General features: G+C 39.4%; 1 protein-coding gene across 2 annotated transcripts in view; it reads right to left on the reverse strand.

Annotated features, from left to right (window-relative positions):
* itga11b (integrin, alpha 11b) overlaps positions 1 to 14,471 on the reverse strand; it is a 37,637-nt gene that overhangs the window by 6,199 nt on the left and 16,967 nt on the right. Inside the window, exons 7-21 of one of the 2 annotated variants that reach the window (XM_036576366.1) lie at positions 13,582 to 13,730; positions 13,233 to 13,377; positions 12,531 to 12,693; positions 12,215 to 12,285; positions 6,989 to 7,133; positions 5,916 to 6,064; positions 4,330 to 4,473; positions 3,120 to 3,323; positions 2,851 to 2,981; positions 2,587 to 2,753; positions 1,637 to 1,776; positions 1,095 to 1,205; positions 840 to 925; positions 483 to 681; positions 53 to 151 (exon numbers count right to left, since the gene is read on the reverse strand). In XM_036576366.1, coding sequence (XP_036432259.1) covers positions 53 to 151; positions 483 to 681; positions 840 to 925; positions 1,095 to 1,205; positions 1,637 to 1,776; positions 2,587 to 2,753; positions 2,851 to 2,981; positions 3,120 to 3,323; positions 4,330 to 4,473; positions 5,916 to 6,064; positions 6,989 to 7,133; positions 12,215 to 12,285; positions 12,531 to 12,693; positions 13,233 to 13,377; positions 13,582 to 13,730 — 2,103 coding nt within the window. Of the gene's footprint in view, positions 1 to 52; positions 152 to 476; positions 682 to 839; positions 926 to 1,094; positions 1,206 to 1,636; positions 1,777 to 2,586; positions 2,754 to 2,850; positions 2,982 to 3,119; positions 3,324 to 4,329; positions 4,474 to 5,915; positions 6,065 to 6,988; positions 7,134 to 12,214; positions 12,286 to 12,530; positions 12,694 to 13,232; positions 13,378 to 13,581; positions 13,731 to 14,471 lie in introns of both variants that reach the window. The other variant, XM_036576365.1, reaches the window with a different exon arrangement.

A 14,471-nucleotide genomic window follows, 5' to 3' on the forward strand; every position in this document is an offset into this window, starting at 1 on the left:
CTCTGGAGGTTATGGGTATGTGCCAACATGTGACAGATGTGTGCAGTCTCACCTGAGCTTGTGACCTCAAAAACGGAGCACTGACATTGCAGCTCCGCTGTAGGATCAATCTGTCTGCTGTCTGACACTCGACTGCCAGGTCAGAAGGAGTCTAGAATACAGGAGACACATCCGTATCATCTTGGTGGTATATTTCACTTGACCCTTCGAACTTCCAGTTAAGCATTCCTTCCAAAAAAAATTTTTTTTTTTGAGCCAGTGGTTAATTCAGTTGTAAGGTTAGACTGGCGACACCTGCGCGTACACACGCAATAAAATCTTAGCTGTGTCCAGCTAACAGATCTAGAAAATTTAAAGATTATAAGAAAAACAGTGAACAATGTCATGGATCTTATTTGTATTGACTACAGTTAATTCTGGCCAGTGGTCCAGAACAGCAAAGCTTCTGGGACTAACTCTGCAACTCTGAGGCAAACCTTCACCATCAGGCTGGAGAACTGCAGGTTCGCAGAGTGAGAGATACGAAGCTGTGTGTTGTAAGCGTTTTCTCCATCATTCTCCAGCCGAACCTCCACCAACATTCGTCTTCTGCTGGCCTCCACAATACGTTCCCCATTCGTCCTTGCCCCCTGCTGGACACACAATGGCCATGCAGCATGCTCTCGCCAGGCACAGAACTGCCTGGAGCCAAGAGTAAAGAGACAAACAAGGCAACAGGACAGGTAAGAGCTCAATGCACAATGGAATTTCTTGTTTGTTTGAGAACATAGGACGTAGGATATGTAAGACACCAGTGTAGATTTAGTGTGATTACTGCATGCGTCTAAGAGAGAACACACCTATGGTCCAGCAGATCAGTGTTACTTTGAAGTACCAAGTTAGGCACACATTTATCATCTTCATCACATCCATTCCAGAAGGGCAGCTAATGGAAAATTGAGATGGAAAATGAAATGGATCAGAGAAAGTAATTGTGAAAGAGACAGAGGAACATATACAAAGGAAAAGCCATTAATTTTGTATTTCCTGCATACACTTCCAGCAATGAAGAGGGTTTGTGTAGGTAATTTATCTATGAATAAGGACATGGTTACCTCTGAACGCAGTGTAGTGGGCCAGCCGTCGTCCAGCACAGGGCCATTGTCAGTATCCTGCAACCTCGCCTCCACAGTGAAGACTATCGGCCGAGTGTAGTCTACAGTCTCCTAAAGACAGAGCAGGCAAACTTTGACAGCACCTTCATAGATGGATGTAGTCAAGGGAAACCATAAAACTATTTGTTTCTATTTTTTATTATTTTTTTACACTACTTCAAAACACCAGCGGCCCTTTACACTGTGTGAACATTTCATGACAAAAATGATTAGCATGAATGAATAGAGTATGAATATAAATTTGGAAAAACAAACCTTTGAAGTCGTCCTTAACATGTTAACAAAAGTTAACATTGTGAATTTATTTATTGCAAATGTTCCTTACATTTATCTATCTAAATAATGTTACTTCTGAATGATGTAATACAATAATTTAAAATTATAAATTATAATAACTTACGATTCAATTTTTTGTACTAATATTTATAAATAAAGACATTAAGATGGAAGTGCTAATGAGAGATACAGCATCACAGACTCACATGCACATGGAAGTAGACATGCTCACAGTGCTGGGTTTCTGGTAACACAGAAATGTTTGAAGAAGGCTGTCCCTCAGCAGCATCCAGCACTGCTCTGGGGATGTAGCGCCTCTCATCAAACCCCCAGCTAAGCTTCAGAGCTAGAGAGATAGCGAGAGAGAGAGAGAGAGAGAGAGAGAGAGAGAGAGAGAGAGAGAGAGAGAGAGTGACATAATAAAAACTGATATTATACGTGTACAAATATACCTGCACTGTATCTCCCCAATATATAAAGTGAAATCTGCAATTCCTAAATGCTACTATAGACAGAGTTCTGTGTTACTGTAACAGAAAATGTGTTGCTGTTATTCAGGTTACTAAAACACTGTCCTCTAATAAACTAAAAAAAGCCATGACCTTCTGATATCCTTCAACTCGTTCTCAAGAATGAAAGAAAGAATATGATAAATAATTTTTCCACCAATCCATTGTAAGAAAATGTCAGCCAAGTGTTAAGAGTGATAAGAAAGAGTGCAGAAAGTGAAAGAAAGAGGAGGAAAAGACAGATGGATAGAGAGACAGACTGAGTCTAGTTGATAAGATCCAGATGAGGAGTGAGAGGGAGGGATATGGGCCTGACACGGTTTTACAGTGGTTTCCATGGCTGTGTTTCTCGGTCACGTTCAAAAGGTTCGCTCTCTGGCCCAAGGCATTGCATGTTAGGAAAAAAGCTTTCCATTATAAAGAACTGACCCTTCAGACATACATCTGATGGAGATTAAACACAAGTTTGGCACAGTGGAAAACCCTGCACGCTCTCAGCCTATACAGAAACACACTCATACACACCTGTTTACACACACTAACAGGTAATCATTTCTGCTTTAACTCTTCCAAGGGAGGCACTGATGATCTAAACTACATTACACCACCCAGATGTTACATAAAGCTGAAAAACAGTGGTTACCTACCCACTCCTTGTGTCTTTGCCACTGGTGTTTGAGCTGTGACAGCGACACACACATTGGCTGCCATGCAGGTCACTTCTTTTCCTCCTTTCACACAATCTTTGTTAAACACATTTATCTTTGATGGCTGAAAATCAACGCTGATGTTCACACGGACCACGCTGCGGGACCTGCGCATAAAAACCAAAAGCAAATAGTGAAGAAATACACACACACTTATTAACCTTAACAGTGGGCATAGTGGTCTTCCATAATTTGGGAACTTACCAAAGCAAGACAGCAGCACCAAGTGCACCTACAGATAAGTCTATCAGATCATCTCCATTTATGTCCATCACACCATGGACACTACGCCCGAAATACTGAAGGCCTGCGGAGATGTCTACAGCTGCTATTCTCTGAGAAAGAGAGAGACAGATAGAAGGAGGGAGAGAGAGAATAGAGCAAGACTCAGAAGGATCACTTTATAATTAATTTACAATTTGTGGCTCTATGCCATAATTTCATGGTCAACTCATCATGGTTTTAAGCTCTACCTGCTTATGCTTTGGGTGAATACCACTTTGCTGGCTGTAGAAGAGATAGATTGCCCCCCTGTGGTCATCCTCTAGAGGTGCACCCACCACCAGCTCTCTGTAACCATCACCGTTTAAGTCAGGCAGAGACGACATAGCTGATCCGAAACGAGAGTTTTGTGCCTCATCTGATGCCTCGAGAAGGCCCTCCAGGACAAACTGTCCCTTAAAGCGAGAAAGAGACAACAAGTAAAATGAAGGCAATTAGAGGGAGCTATGTGTAGGGTTGCCAGATTTCTGGTCAGCATTAAAACCACAATACTATAATTTAAAAAAGCATTTATGACCAACATGACATCAATAATACACTGTTCATCCTTGTGCACTGAAATACTGAGCAAGAAAAAGACAGCAATTATCTGCCAGTTCTACTGCATGCTGTAAAAGAGAATGGGGTCATTCCCCTCTTTTGAGGACACTTCAGACTTTGTTAACTTCGTACACTTTATTCTGTTAGTTTTTCAGTTATCACTGTTGCTTTTTATTCTTAACTTATTTACTTTGTGCTTTATGCTGTGAAGTTGGGATTGCAAATGTACACCTTCACATACACTGCAGGTGGATGTGGCAATAAAGTGTTTGTGAGTTCAGACAATGTCTTCAACATGTGGTGGTAGTGTGAGGGAAGACTGACTGACTTTGAGAACCTCCCCAACCCTCCCCCCTCCCTCCCACTATAGCTGTAGCAGGACTGACGTAGGCCTGAGGAACAGGGAGGAGGTGGGGTGGTGGTGGGGATTGCAAACCCATCGTCACCGGAACGGAAGGTGACGATGTGAATTTATAGGCCATTAGATTGGAAGAAGGTGGGGTTTCAGGCATGTTCCTCCCCTAAACTTCAGTTATAACATAACTACATTATGTCAATCAGTCTTGTCACAAAGCAACTAGGTGTGGGGAGATGTTGGGCCTAGTCAGCTACATGATTAAGGAATGCAATTTATAATTTATATATTTTTTAAAACCTGCCAAAATCAAGCCCATAATCTGTCATAATCTGTCACCTGCCAGTGTAGGAATAAATGTTTATTCCTGCAAAGTCCAGTCATGGATGGAAAGCCGTCCAACCTGGTAACACGTATCCAAATACATCTACGCAGTGTTTGGAACATTCAAGAGGAGTCTGATCTTCTCAGCCCTTTGAGCACTGGAAATGCTGTGGGATGCCTACCTCTTGGTTCAGTCTGTAGATGTAAACCCTGCCTCTCTCCCATCCTTTGCTGAAGTACATGGGAGCTGCCACCAACAGCAGATCAGTTAGTCCGTTGTTATCCTGGTCTAGTGGAGCTACCTCACTGCCGTAATAGGAGCCAATCTACAACAGCATACAAAGGCACAGACAATGTTAAAGACCAAGATGAAGGTGTTTGAAGATACCATTATTAAATCTTATCTCTCAAACTGATGAAACTAAACACATGGCCTTGTCATGTGTATCTCATTCTTTCATGCAAGTTAGTTCTCCATGCAACATGTTGTTTACAGTCTGTTAAAGTTTTTTCTCTATTTCTCTACAATATATCTCTCTATCTATATGTCACATGCACCCACACTCAGTGTAGTTCAGGGGGGAGTACTAAGAGCCCTATGTCTAGTGCTTGTGGCTTGCATAGACCATTTACTGCATGTCCACACTTCTGTACTTTACGCATGGATTCCCACACAAACAGGTGAAAGGCACATGGTGTACAGAGATAACTGCCATCTGGACCAGGGGCTTATGTCTAGACTGTCACACAGTCTCTCCCTCCAAACACATGTGATCTATTAATAACCTGACTGGGCCCACCAATCAACAGCCCTACTCTTAATCTTTAATACCATGACACACCACTAACTTAAGATAAAGTTACCTGCAGTGATGAAGATCTTAGTTAAGATTAAAAGCGAGAGCATGTAACATGTAACAAAACTGATCAGCTTCAACCTGTCCAAGATGCATACTATTTTACGAACTAACTAGGCAATAACGTGAAGCAGCAATGGACGATGCTGAAATCTGGAAAGAAAGAATCAAAGCCTGCATTGCCACTACTTCAAATCTGTTATGAAAGGTTAGATGTCTGTGGCAAGCTGAATAACTTTTGACCAATGAATTTCTAAAACACACTGTTTGTTGTTTTAACTGCTGCATTAGCCTACTTGCCATTAGCGACTTCAGCACTCTACATTAGTACTGCTTGTTAAGTGTTTTCCCCTCAGATAAGCCAAAACACCTATCCAGTACAGATGAACAATTGCTGTATAATGCATCACAACCTTTTTACGTTCTTTTGTTAAAAGCCCTGTGCCAGTTAATGTAATTACTACATGTCTTGGTTAACTGGGTCAAGTGTACTGGGAGCTGGTACAGCACACACATATGGACTGACCTGGGGGTATTGACAACTTGTCTGAAGAAAAATGATGAATCATTATATCAAGAGTTTCATTCCAAAAAGCTGTATATCCATTTGTAATAAAAATAGACTTAAAAAGATTAACAGCTCATTTATAATGCATTTTGGCAAAAAAAACATTTTTTTCTCTAATAAAGGTGGCATTAATCATAGTATGGTATAGATTATTTCTCGTATGTGCAAAGCCCACTCCCAACATCATACATCATGAAAAAAGAACATGAAAGTGTCTTTTAATGTGTTTTGGAATGACACCCTTCATATATAAATGTCTATAGAGTGGCAAAGTGACAGATACTGAAAAAAGACTAAATGAAAGAGTGAGAGAGAAAGAACAGAAAAAAACATTGATATTTACCTGTTGTCCTGTTAGGGAGTGCAGTATAGTGAGGTTGCCCGAGTTGGTAAGGGTGAATATGATGACTTTGCCTGTGTGGTTAAAACGAGGAGCTCCAGCCACATACAGCTGCCCATAATACGCTGACACTACTGATGATACGATATAACCTAGAGTAGCACAAACACACACACATAGACACAAACCACTAATAATACTGCTCTGGCATGTTGAATCTCTCACGCCAGGAACATGTTTCCTTGGCTTTCTTAATCTATTTTGTGGCAGACATAAAATAAATGGAAGGGCAGTTTAGAGCAGAGGGCAGATTTACAGAAGCTTGTTTGAAGTGTGCCCATGGTCATGCCTACATGGTGCATTAACTACAGAGAACACCAAGGCATGTAGACAAAAAACACACAGATGGGTCACGGCAGACCACATTCCTGGGGTTAGCTGATGGCACCCTGCCAATATTCCAAACAAGCTTCCTCTCATTGTGGTCTATCACTATCATTCTGGTCAAAAAGTCCAACCACTGCCTCTACAGCTATCACTATTCTTCTAACTTCTAAGATATTCATTCTCATATTGTTCTATATAATTATTAACTAACATTTTGATGCAATCCCGGTGGAAGCTTAATTTGTTGCACATATTAATGAAATCCTAGCAGAGGATAATTGTGCATTCATTTTATATGATCATATTCATATAAGAGACAAAAATCTCTTTATCCTTGAAAATTAAACAGGCTGCTTTTGTTACATTTGCTCCGTGACAAGAAAAGTTCAGCATTTAATAATTTCCACCCTATATTCATTCCATAACTCTGTTACAGACTGTCTGTAGTAACAATGCTATCAAAACCACAATGAATTCAAAACAGGCTAGTCATGCAGCTTTGTTCACATGTATAAACTGGGGAGTGAACTGTATGTTTTAAAACTTTTCCAATAAACATACACATTTATTTAAAATTTGCAAGAAAAATGTGTTTTTTCCATAATATATCACCTTTAAAGCAAAGATTCAGTTGTCTCAATATACTCTTCCATACTAAAATATGGAGAAAAAAGTTTTCTGTCCCTCACCCAGGTAAGCTCCATGGTTCTTCAGTTCCTCAGGAAACTCTCTGAGGTATGAGGACTTGGGAGGGATCACTTTGCCATTCTGTGTCTCTTTGAGGACAGCGCCATTCCAGTCATAAGCCCCTACAGCACCTACCAAAACACCATCCTATGGACAGATAACCATAGGTTATTGTAACAGGATCACTGGTCCAATAAGAATGACTGTTGCATGCATACAGTACTGTGCAAATGTCAGAAAGCACCTTTCATTTATTTAATTTTCAGTAAAAAGATTCAGTCAAGATTTCGGAATGTGTCTTGGATCATGAGAAGTAGAAAATGCAGCCAACATCTACAACTAAATTTATGAGGTGTGGAAAAATATCCCTGAAGACTTCTTTAAAAAACTAAAAGCAAATTTGGCAAATAGAATCGATACTTAAGTAAAGGCAAAGGGTGGACACATTAGGCCTGGGCGATAGGGCAATGTAATTGGATATCCTCTGTCATTGACAAGTAACCTGATGGCGATGTGTAAAAGAACTGTCATTTTTTTGTTTGAGAGAGAGAGAAAGAAAGAGAGATTGAGAGAGAGAGAGAGAGCGAGAGAGAGAGACAGAGAGGTTGATACCAAGCTGTCTGTCAGTTCTCTCTTCTGTGCACTCTACTGCTACCTTTACCTATGGCTCCTCCCCTTCTAATAATTTTAGTATGCATTAAGTTTAGCTTGAGCGCACTGAACTGACAATAAATGCCACTGTGCTTTGTAAGTGCTTGCTTCAGTGTGACTCGCTGCAGTAAAACAACCAGGCTAAAGTGACTGAGTGTTACCCTAGAGTAGCTAGCTCTAAACCTGGAGAGAAAGTTCCTCTAATTCCCGTCTACGGAAAAGTGTATGGATGTGGCTTTGGAAACCTCTTGCAGTCTGAAGTAACGAAAGTAGTATTATATTATTTAACGTGTGGTTTTATTAAAGATTTTAAATTAAACAGTTAATGTTCAAAAAGCATATACATCAAAATAGAACAGAAAGTAGGTCAAAGTTGCAGGGGACAATGTGTATTTGTTGGGTGGAGAAGATTTAATCAATAATCTCAATTTTTAACTAGAAAATATTGTGCTAATTATTTTTAGACATCACTCAGGCCTAAACCCCCAAACACTTTTTAGTTATATTTAGTTGTTGAAATTACTGTGTAATTTTCTATTAAATACGTTTTTGGCTTTTTCCTGTTGTTGAAAAATTTTATAACTTGAACTTCAAGGCCATTTTGCCTGGTAATTAAAAAAATGAACGGTGGCCTCTGACTTATGCACAGCACTGTATATCTCTGTTAATATAATAATAATAATTAAGCAATAAAATGTTTTACAACAAGTCTTAAAGACATTTTGCTGGTCAGTCTGTGCATAACCAATAGAGGCGTTACTATACATACATACATACATGTATATTGCTGTTGTCGGAAACAAAACCTTGTATGTCCAAAATGGTAACTTTAAAGGAGAAGGAAAAAAACACCTTCTTTACTTTTAATATAAGTCAATGGGACCAGACTTTTTCCAAGTTATTCCGGGCCACTTCTTTTGGTCTTTTGGTCCATTCATCTACTGCTCTAGAGTACAGAGGCAGTGGCATGCTTTACACCACTCCAGCCGAAGGTTGGCACTGTGCAAGCTGCTCGGCCTTGGAAACGCATTTCATGAAGCTCCCACTCACAGTTCTTTTGCTGAACTCTGCAGTGAGTGATGCAGCAGACTACAGCACAGTATAGTACAGAGTTCAGTACTCTGCAGCCCTGTTCTGTGAGTTTGCATGGTCTCCTGCTTCGTGGTTGAGCTGCTGTTGTTCCTAGATGCTTCCATTTCATAATAATAGCACTTACAGTTAACTAGGGCAGATCTAGCAGGACAGAAATCACACAAATGAACTTTAAAGTTACTGAGCTTCGGTCTTACCCATTCTACGGCTAATGTTTGTGTACAGAGTTTGCAAAGATATGTGTGTGGTTGTCATTGAAATTATTGAACTCAATATATACACAAAACAATAACAATGCTTTTGAAACTTTAGATTTTGGGACACATTTACTTCAAAATCTTACTGCTCACCATTTGACCATGATGGACAGGGAAGCAGTCTCACTGCATTTCATAGTGACAGGAAAACGTGGGAAGGACAGCATTTTAATAATTGTAACAATAATAACTCTAAGCTACAAAAATATTTGTGATATGACACGTACGGACATGAAGTTACTGTTACTATAAATAATTATATAAATTTATATAAATATAAATAAACCATCTTATTCTTAAAAAAGACAACTATGAAAAAAAATCTCTACTACACAAAACAACTTTTATTTGTCTTCTTATTTGTCCTATTTTGGTTAATTGTGCTTTCACCGGGTGCTGCAGGATTGCCACAAAAGAAAAAAATAATTAACTCATAAACAAAATGAACACTGGCACTTCATTTTTGTTTCTGTATAAACATATACTGCATTGTGTCAACTTGCATGATGACAAAACACATCATGCAAGTTGTGTATTGTTACAACTCTAATATAAAGGTAAGACTCATGAGAATCTCAGAGGTGAAACGTACAGCATTATAAGGGACCTAATGTTAGAATTGTCCCATGTGTAATCACAGCAAGTGAGTCTTTTACTGAAACAAACTCTGGCTGTTTTTTTTGTTACGTAAACTATTTGAGTCAAAATATCCACACTCATAAAAGCAAAACAAATACTCACGAAAGCAGACATAGTTTAGAGATCTTCCATAATAAGTCTGTGCTGCTCTAATGACTTTTACAGTCACATACCCAAAGTGTTGCATAATAAAGACTGCTTTGCAGATACTGTGTACAAATGTACACATGGTACAGATAGACAGATGTGAAGGGTGCAAGCATGCATGCACTCAAAGGTACTCTCTCTCTCATGCACGTGAGCGCACACACTCACATATACACACACAAACACACACACACAGGCACAGTGCCTGTATCCCATAAAACTAAAGGCTTTCTGGCTTTGGTTCATAAATCTGTAGAGAAGGCTAAAAGGGGCATTAGAAGGCCATGAGAAACTGCCAAGCAGGGAACGCTCTATCACAATGTGAGGTTATATGGGATACAGACAGTGTGCCAGCTCAACTCACCTTTGTGAATGAATATGTATTTCTGCCAGAAGCTCTGCACCACATTACCCACAGTAGCCCAGCACTTAACCTTAACCCTAACTGTATTACAGAATGATTTGCCATTCTTACAGATAAAATCTACAGAGACTTGGAGAACAGCAGCTCTGTGCATTCCATTGGAGTAAGAAATCGGCTGAATTTTTGACTCCATATTCACCAGTGAATAAAAAGCCTGTTGCACTAACACCACGAGAGCCAGTGCTACAGCCGTCGTTAAACAAAGACAGCAGTGCAAAGGCTCCCAGCTCACGCATCAGCCAAGTATTCTCTCATACAGTGTCGACGTGGACAGTCTGACTGAGTGCCACAGCAGATTTGCACAATAAACTCCTTCAATGAGATCCCTTCAGTGATATGGGTTGTTCTTTATAATTCCATTACTCACATAAGCCCCTTTATTCGTATTTGTTTCTATTTTATTTGTTTCAAAATTGAAAAAAAGTTTATTTGAATTGTTAAAATGGGGTATGGTAACAGCCTGAAATATATCATGATCAAAATGGATTCCAAGAACAATAAAAATAGTTTAGGGAAGGGATTATTTATTGTGTAACTGCCTACCTCTGGGTACTGTTATCATGAAGCAGTGACTGAAAATGAAAAAAGTATGGCAATATGTCAAGTTCTACCTGATTTCCACAAGAGCAACAGAAAGCAGAAAGTATGATATCATCTCTCTTTGTTCTTATCCTCTTATTCATATAAAACAGGTAAAAACATCCACTGTACTTCCAGCACTACACTTATAAATTTGTTTTTATACTGAAGTACATAAATTTGTGTACATTCATACAACTTTGCAGAGATCTTGCAGGCCTTGAGGTCAGTACTTCTTTCAGCTTCCTTTAGAAAAATAGCAGAACACGTATAGCTACAACTGCTGAACCATGTAAGCAGCAAGTGGTCTTCGGTTTTGTGCATTGCCCCTGCATTTGCAGAAGGATGCAGGTAAAATCTTGACTAAAGCAGGGAAATGTACCTTGTGGCTGACCTTGCTGTGTCCAAGCCAATCACTATCCTGAAGCTAATCTTAGTTAGCAAAATGACTAATCTCAAAGCAGAATGGAGTAAAGACAACCACAAAGAACACATATTTTAGCAGCTCTAGTGTGAACAAGACATACTATAGTATAAAACAGAAAAATGAAATATGAGAAAGAAAACAACCTTATTACTGAGAGAGAACAAGACTGGATCTGCAAATGTGATCTGTCCCAAGGACTGGTGCGTTCAGCACTTGGAGAAGAAAAACAGTGTAGAGCTGTAATAATTCCTGTCTATCTCATTGAGCCAAGCCAATAAAGACAGAATTTGAGCTTTTATTTTCATCTGATGATGTTTTATTTGTACCAAGTTTGATGGACACTGCCCTCTTTCCTAATAAAAGAAATGAAGCTCTTTTTAACGATTCAGTCGCAATCAAATAAAGCTAAACCCTTCTTTTGCAAACACAGTCATATGTATAACCACGCGCAGAAAAGATGAGGGCACATGTGTGAGTGTGTTTTTGTGCAAGTGTCCCTCCTTGAAGCTGCCTGGCTTCAACAAAACCATATGTGCTCTTTGGAGTGCTTTTCCTCTAAAAGTCAAGAAGGAGAAAAAATCTTTCCACGACGTTATCTTCCCTCTCAAATTGCCACTGTTCAGAGCAGCACCAGGAATCCAACAATGTGAGGTATGGACCTATGTTATTTTTCCCAGGAAAAGCTGTGCTTTGCCTGCTACTAAAGCTCCCATTCCCAGTATCTCTCACCTGCACTTGATTACTCTGATTAAGCTTCATACCAGACCAAAAAGTACTGAAAAGTCTCTTGTGTTAAGAAAGGATACTCTGGCATCTTTCTAGCTCTCAGTAGCATGAGCCATTATAGATAGCCTTGACAAAAATACATTTCCTCAATATCTTGGAGTCTCACTAGACTTCTCATCTACACACTCGTCAGGTCAACCAAAGCCACACTGCAAATTAATACATCTTAAGTGGATTAAAGATTGCTCCTTTAACAGAGTTGACAGTGATTCTAAGCACAACCTACCTCCACAATGTGTGAGGAGAAACCTGCCTGAGACATCTGTAGTCCAAAGGCAGTCCCACTTTGGTCGGTACCTACAAAGATAGGACAAATTATTATGATACTGGCTTATTGTCAGATAATAATTCAATGGGTTTGGCTTAAGGTAGGATCTGATATAATCTTTTAACTGCTAATATTTATAGAAGGAAGCAGGGAAAACATGGTAAAGCAAATGTAAGGTATATTAGCATATTCTGCATTGACACAGCAAATAAAAAACACAAAAAGGTTAAACAGGCCAGTTGGCAATGTGATTTACTGAAAGGCATGAGTGTACCTTCTAAGCTGAAGATCTTCTCTCCCAGGGCGTCAACAATGTCTTTCAGAGCAGATTCGTCAGTCACATTGAAAAAATGCTCCTCAGGGTCAGTGGCAATGGATTTGATCTCTCTTAGGAAAGCTTCAGGATTGATCCCACGCCTGTTGTAGTAGCCAAGCACCTGAGGACATAATCATAGAACACGATCCTCATCCACAGCTTCAGGACATACCATCCTAGCCCACGTATATCAAATCTCTCAGAGTAAGAATGCTGCCCTAAAATTACTCCTCCAAAGTGCATTTAACCATCCAGAAGTAAATTTACTTCGAAGCTATGAAGCTGAAGGAAAACTGAATGCTGTAGGTATTTTCTCCCCTTACATCATATACACTTCCAATTGCAAGGACTAGCAGCAGCAAGCTAAGAAACCTGGGGAGGGGGTTATCTCTTTTAATCAGCTACGGCCAAACTCAAGTCCATTTGACAGACCTCACTTTTGGGTTAAGTTTATGTAATTCAGCTTTACTGAACTGCTTTGTGAAATACCTCCAGTTACCTTGTATATACTATCATTAATTGTAAAGAAAAAAAACTGGCACAGGATTGAATATATGAGTTTTAGCTGGGGCTAAAACTTCTTCAGAATCACAAGAACAGAACAGTATAGCAGAGAATAAATGAGAACTGGGTGGTAACTGAAATATAAAGCAAACTCACAGCGATTCCATATAGGGTGATGTTGTCCCGCTCGCTTTTCTCCACGGCTTCCTGTAGGTCCGGGCTGTCATGTGATTCCCCATCAGTGATCACAATCATCACTTTCCTGGCATCTGGACGCCCTCCGCGCTTAAATGCCTGGGAGCTGTGTTTGCCAACATAAAATGATCTACTGTCTAAGACAATGTAACTTAAAATATCCAGAGGCTGACAAGACTATACATTTTCTCATTGAGAACCTGAACAATGAAGCAACAAATAACAACACCCACTGAGTGAACTGATGGAAATTTAAATGAAAAAAAAAAAGCTATTTCCCTTAAACACTACTCTGTGCTTTCTGGTGTACCGTGCAACGTTGATTCCAAGAGCTGTGCGTGTCTCCTCTCCTCCACGTTGGATAATACTGTAAGCTGCTGTCACTACTTCATTTACAGTGTGGAAGTCATCCAAGTAGAATTCATGAACCACTCTCTCTCCATACTGCACCACTCCAACCTACAGAGAGAGAGAAAACAGAGGCCAATAATGCAGTAAAGGGGAATTCCACAGAGTTTTCAAAGAGTCTGCGTAATTCAATTGTGAAAACGTAAAGTCATTCAGAGCGGTTTGATGTAAAATGTGAAATGAAATGACGCGTAGGTTCACTGATTGTTTTGGATAGTAAAATAGCTAAACTTGTATTGTCATCATCATGAGCCCTGGTTCCTATCACCACCACTGTAAGGAAATCAGTCTGTAAGTTTGTCTACAATGAAATATTTCACCACAAACCACTCTGAATGACTCTAAACAAACCATTTACACCAATTCATGTACATCACGTACTCATGTACACCAATTAATTTAAATGGGTGTTATACAATACGATTCTATGCAAAGGTTTAGGCATCCTTTCCTGTGCCAAATTACATAGTTTGTTGGTTTTTAAAGTGAAAAGACATCAATGCAATCTTTGCAGCAGTTTTTAAAAATACAGTCTCCTTCGAAGGTACTGGAACAACAAGGCCAATTCTTTTGTTTTTGCAATACACTGGAGAAATTTAGGTTTGAGATCAAAAGATGACTACAGATCACATAGATTAGATAGACTTTAGCTATTACTTCTTGATACTTACATATCAATGTTTTTAATAACATAAAACATGGCACCTTTTGTTTGAACCTATCCATTTTTTAAAATGACCAAAAGTACTGGAACATGAGACTGACAGGCATTCTTGTTGCCCTGGTGCATCC

The sequence above is a fragment of the Colossoma macropomum genome, unplaced genomic scaffold (genome assembly GCF_904425465.1).
Source record: "Colossoma macropomum unplaced genomic scaffold, Colossoma_macropomum, whole genome shotgun sequence".
Lineage (NCBI taxonomy): Eukaryota > Metazoa > Chordata > Actinopteri > Characiformes > Serrasalmidae > Colossoma > Colossoma macropomum.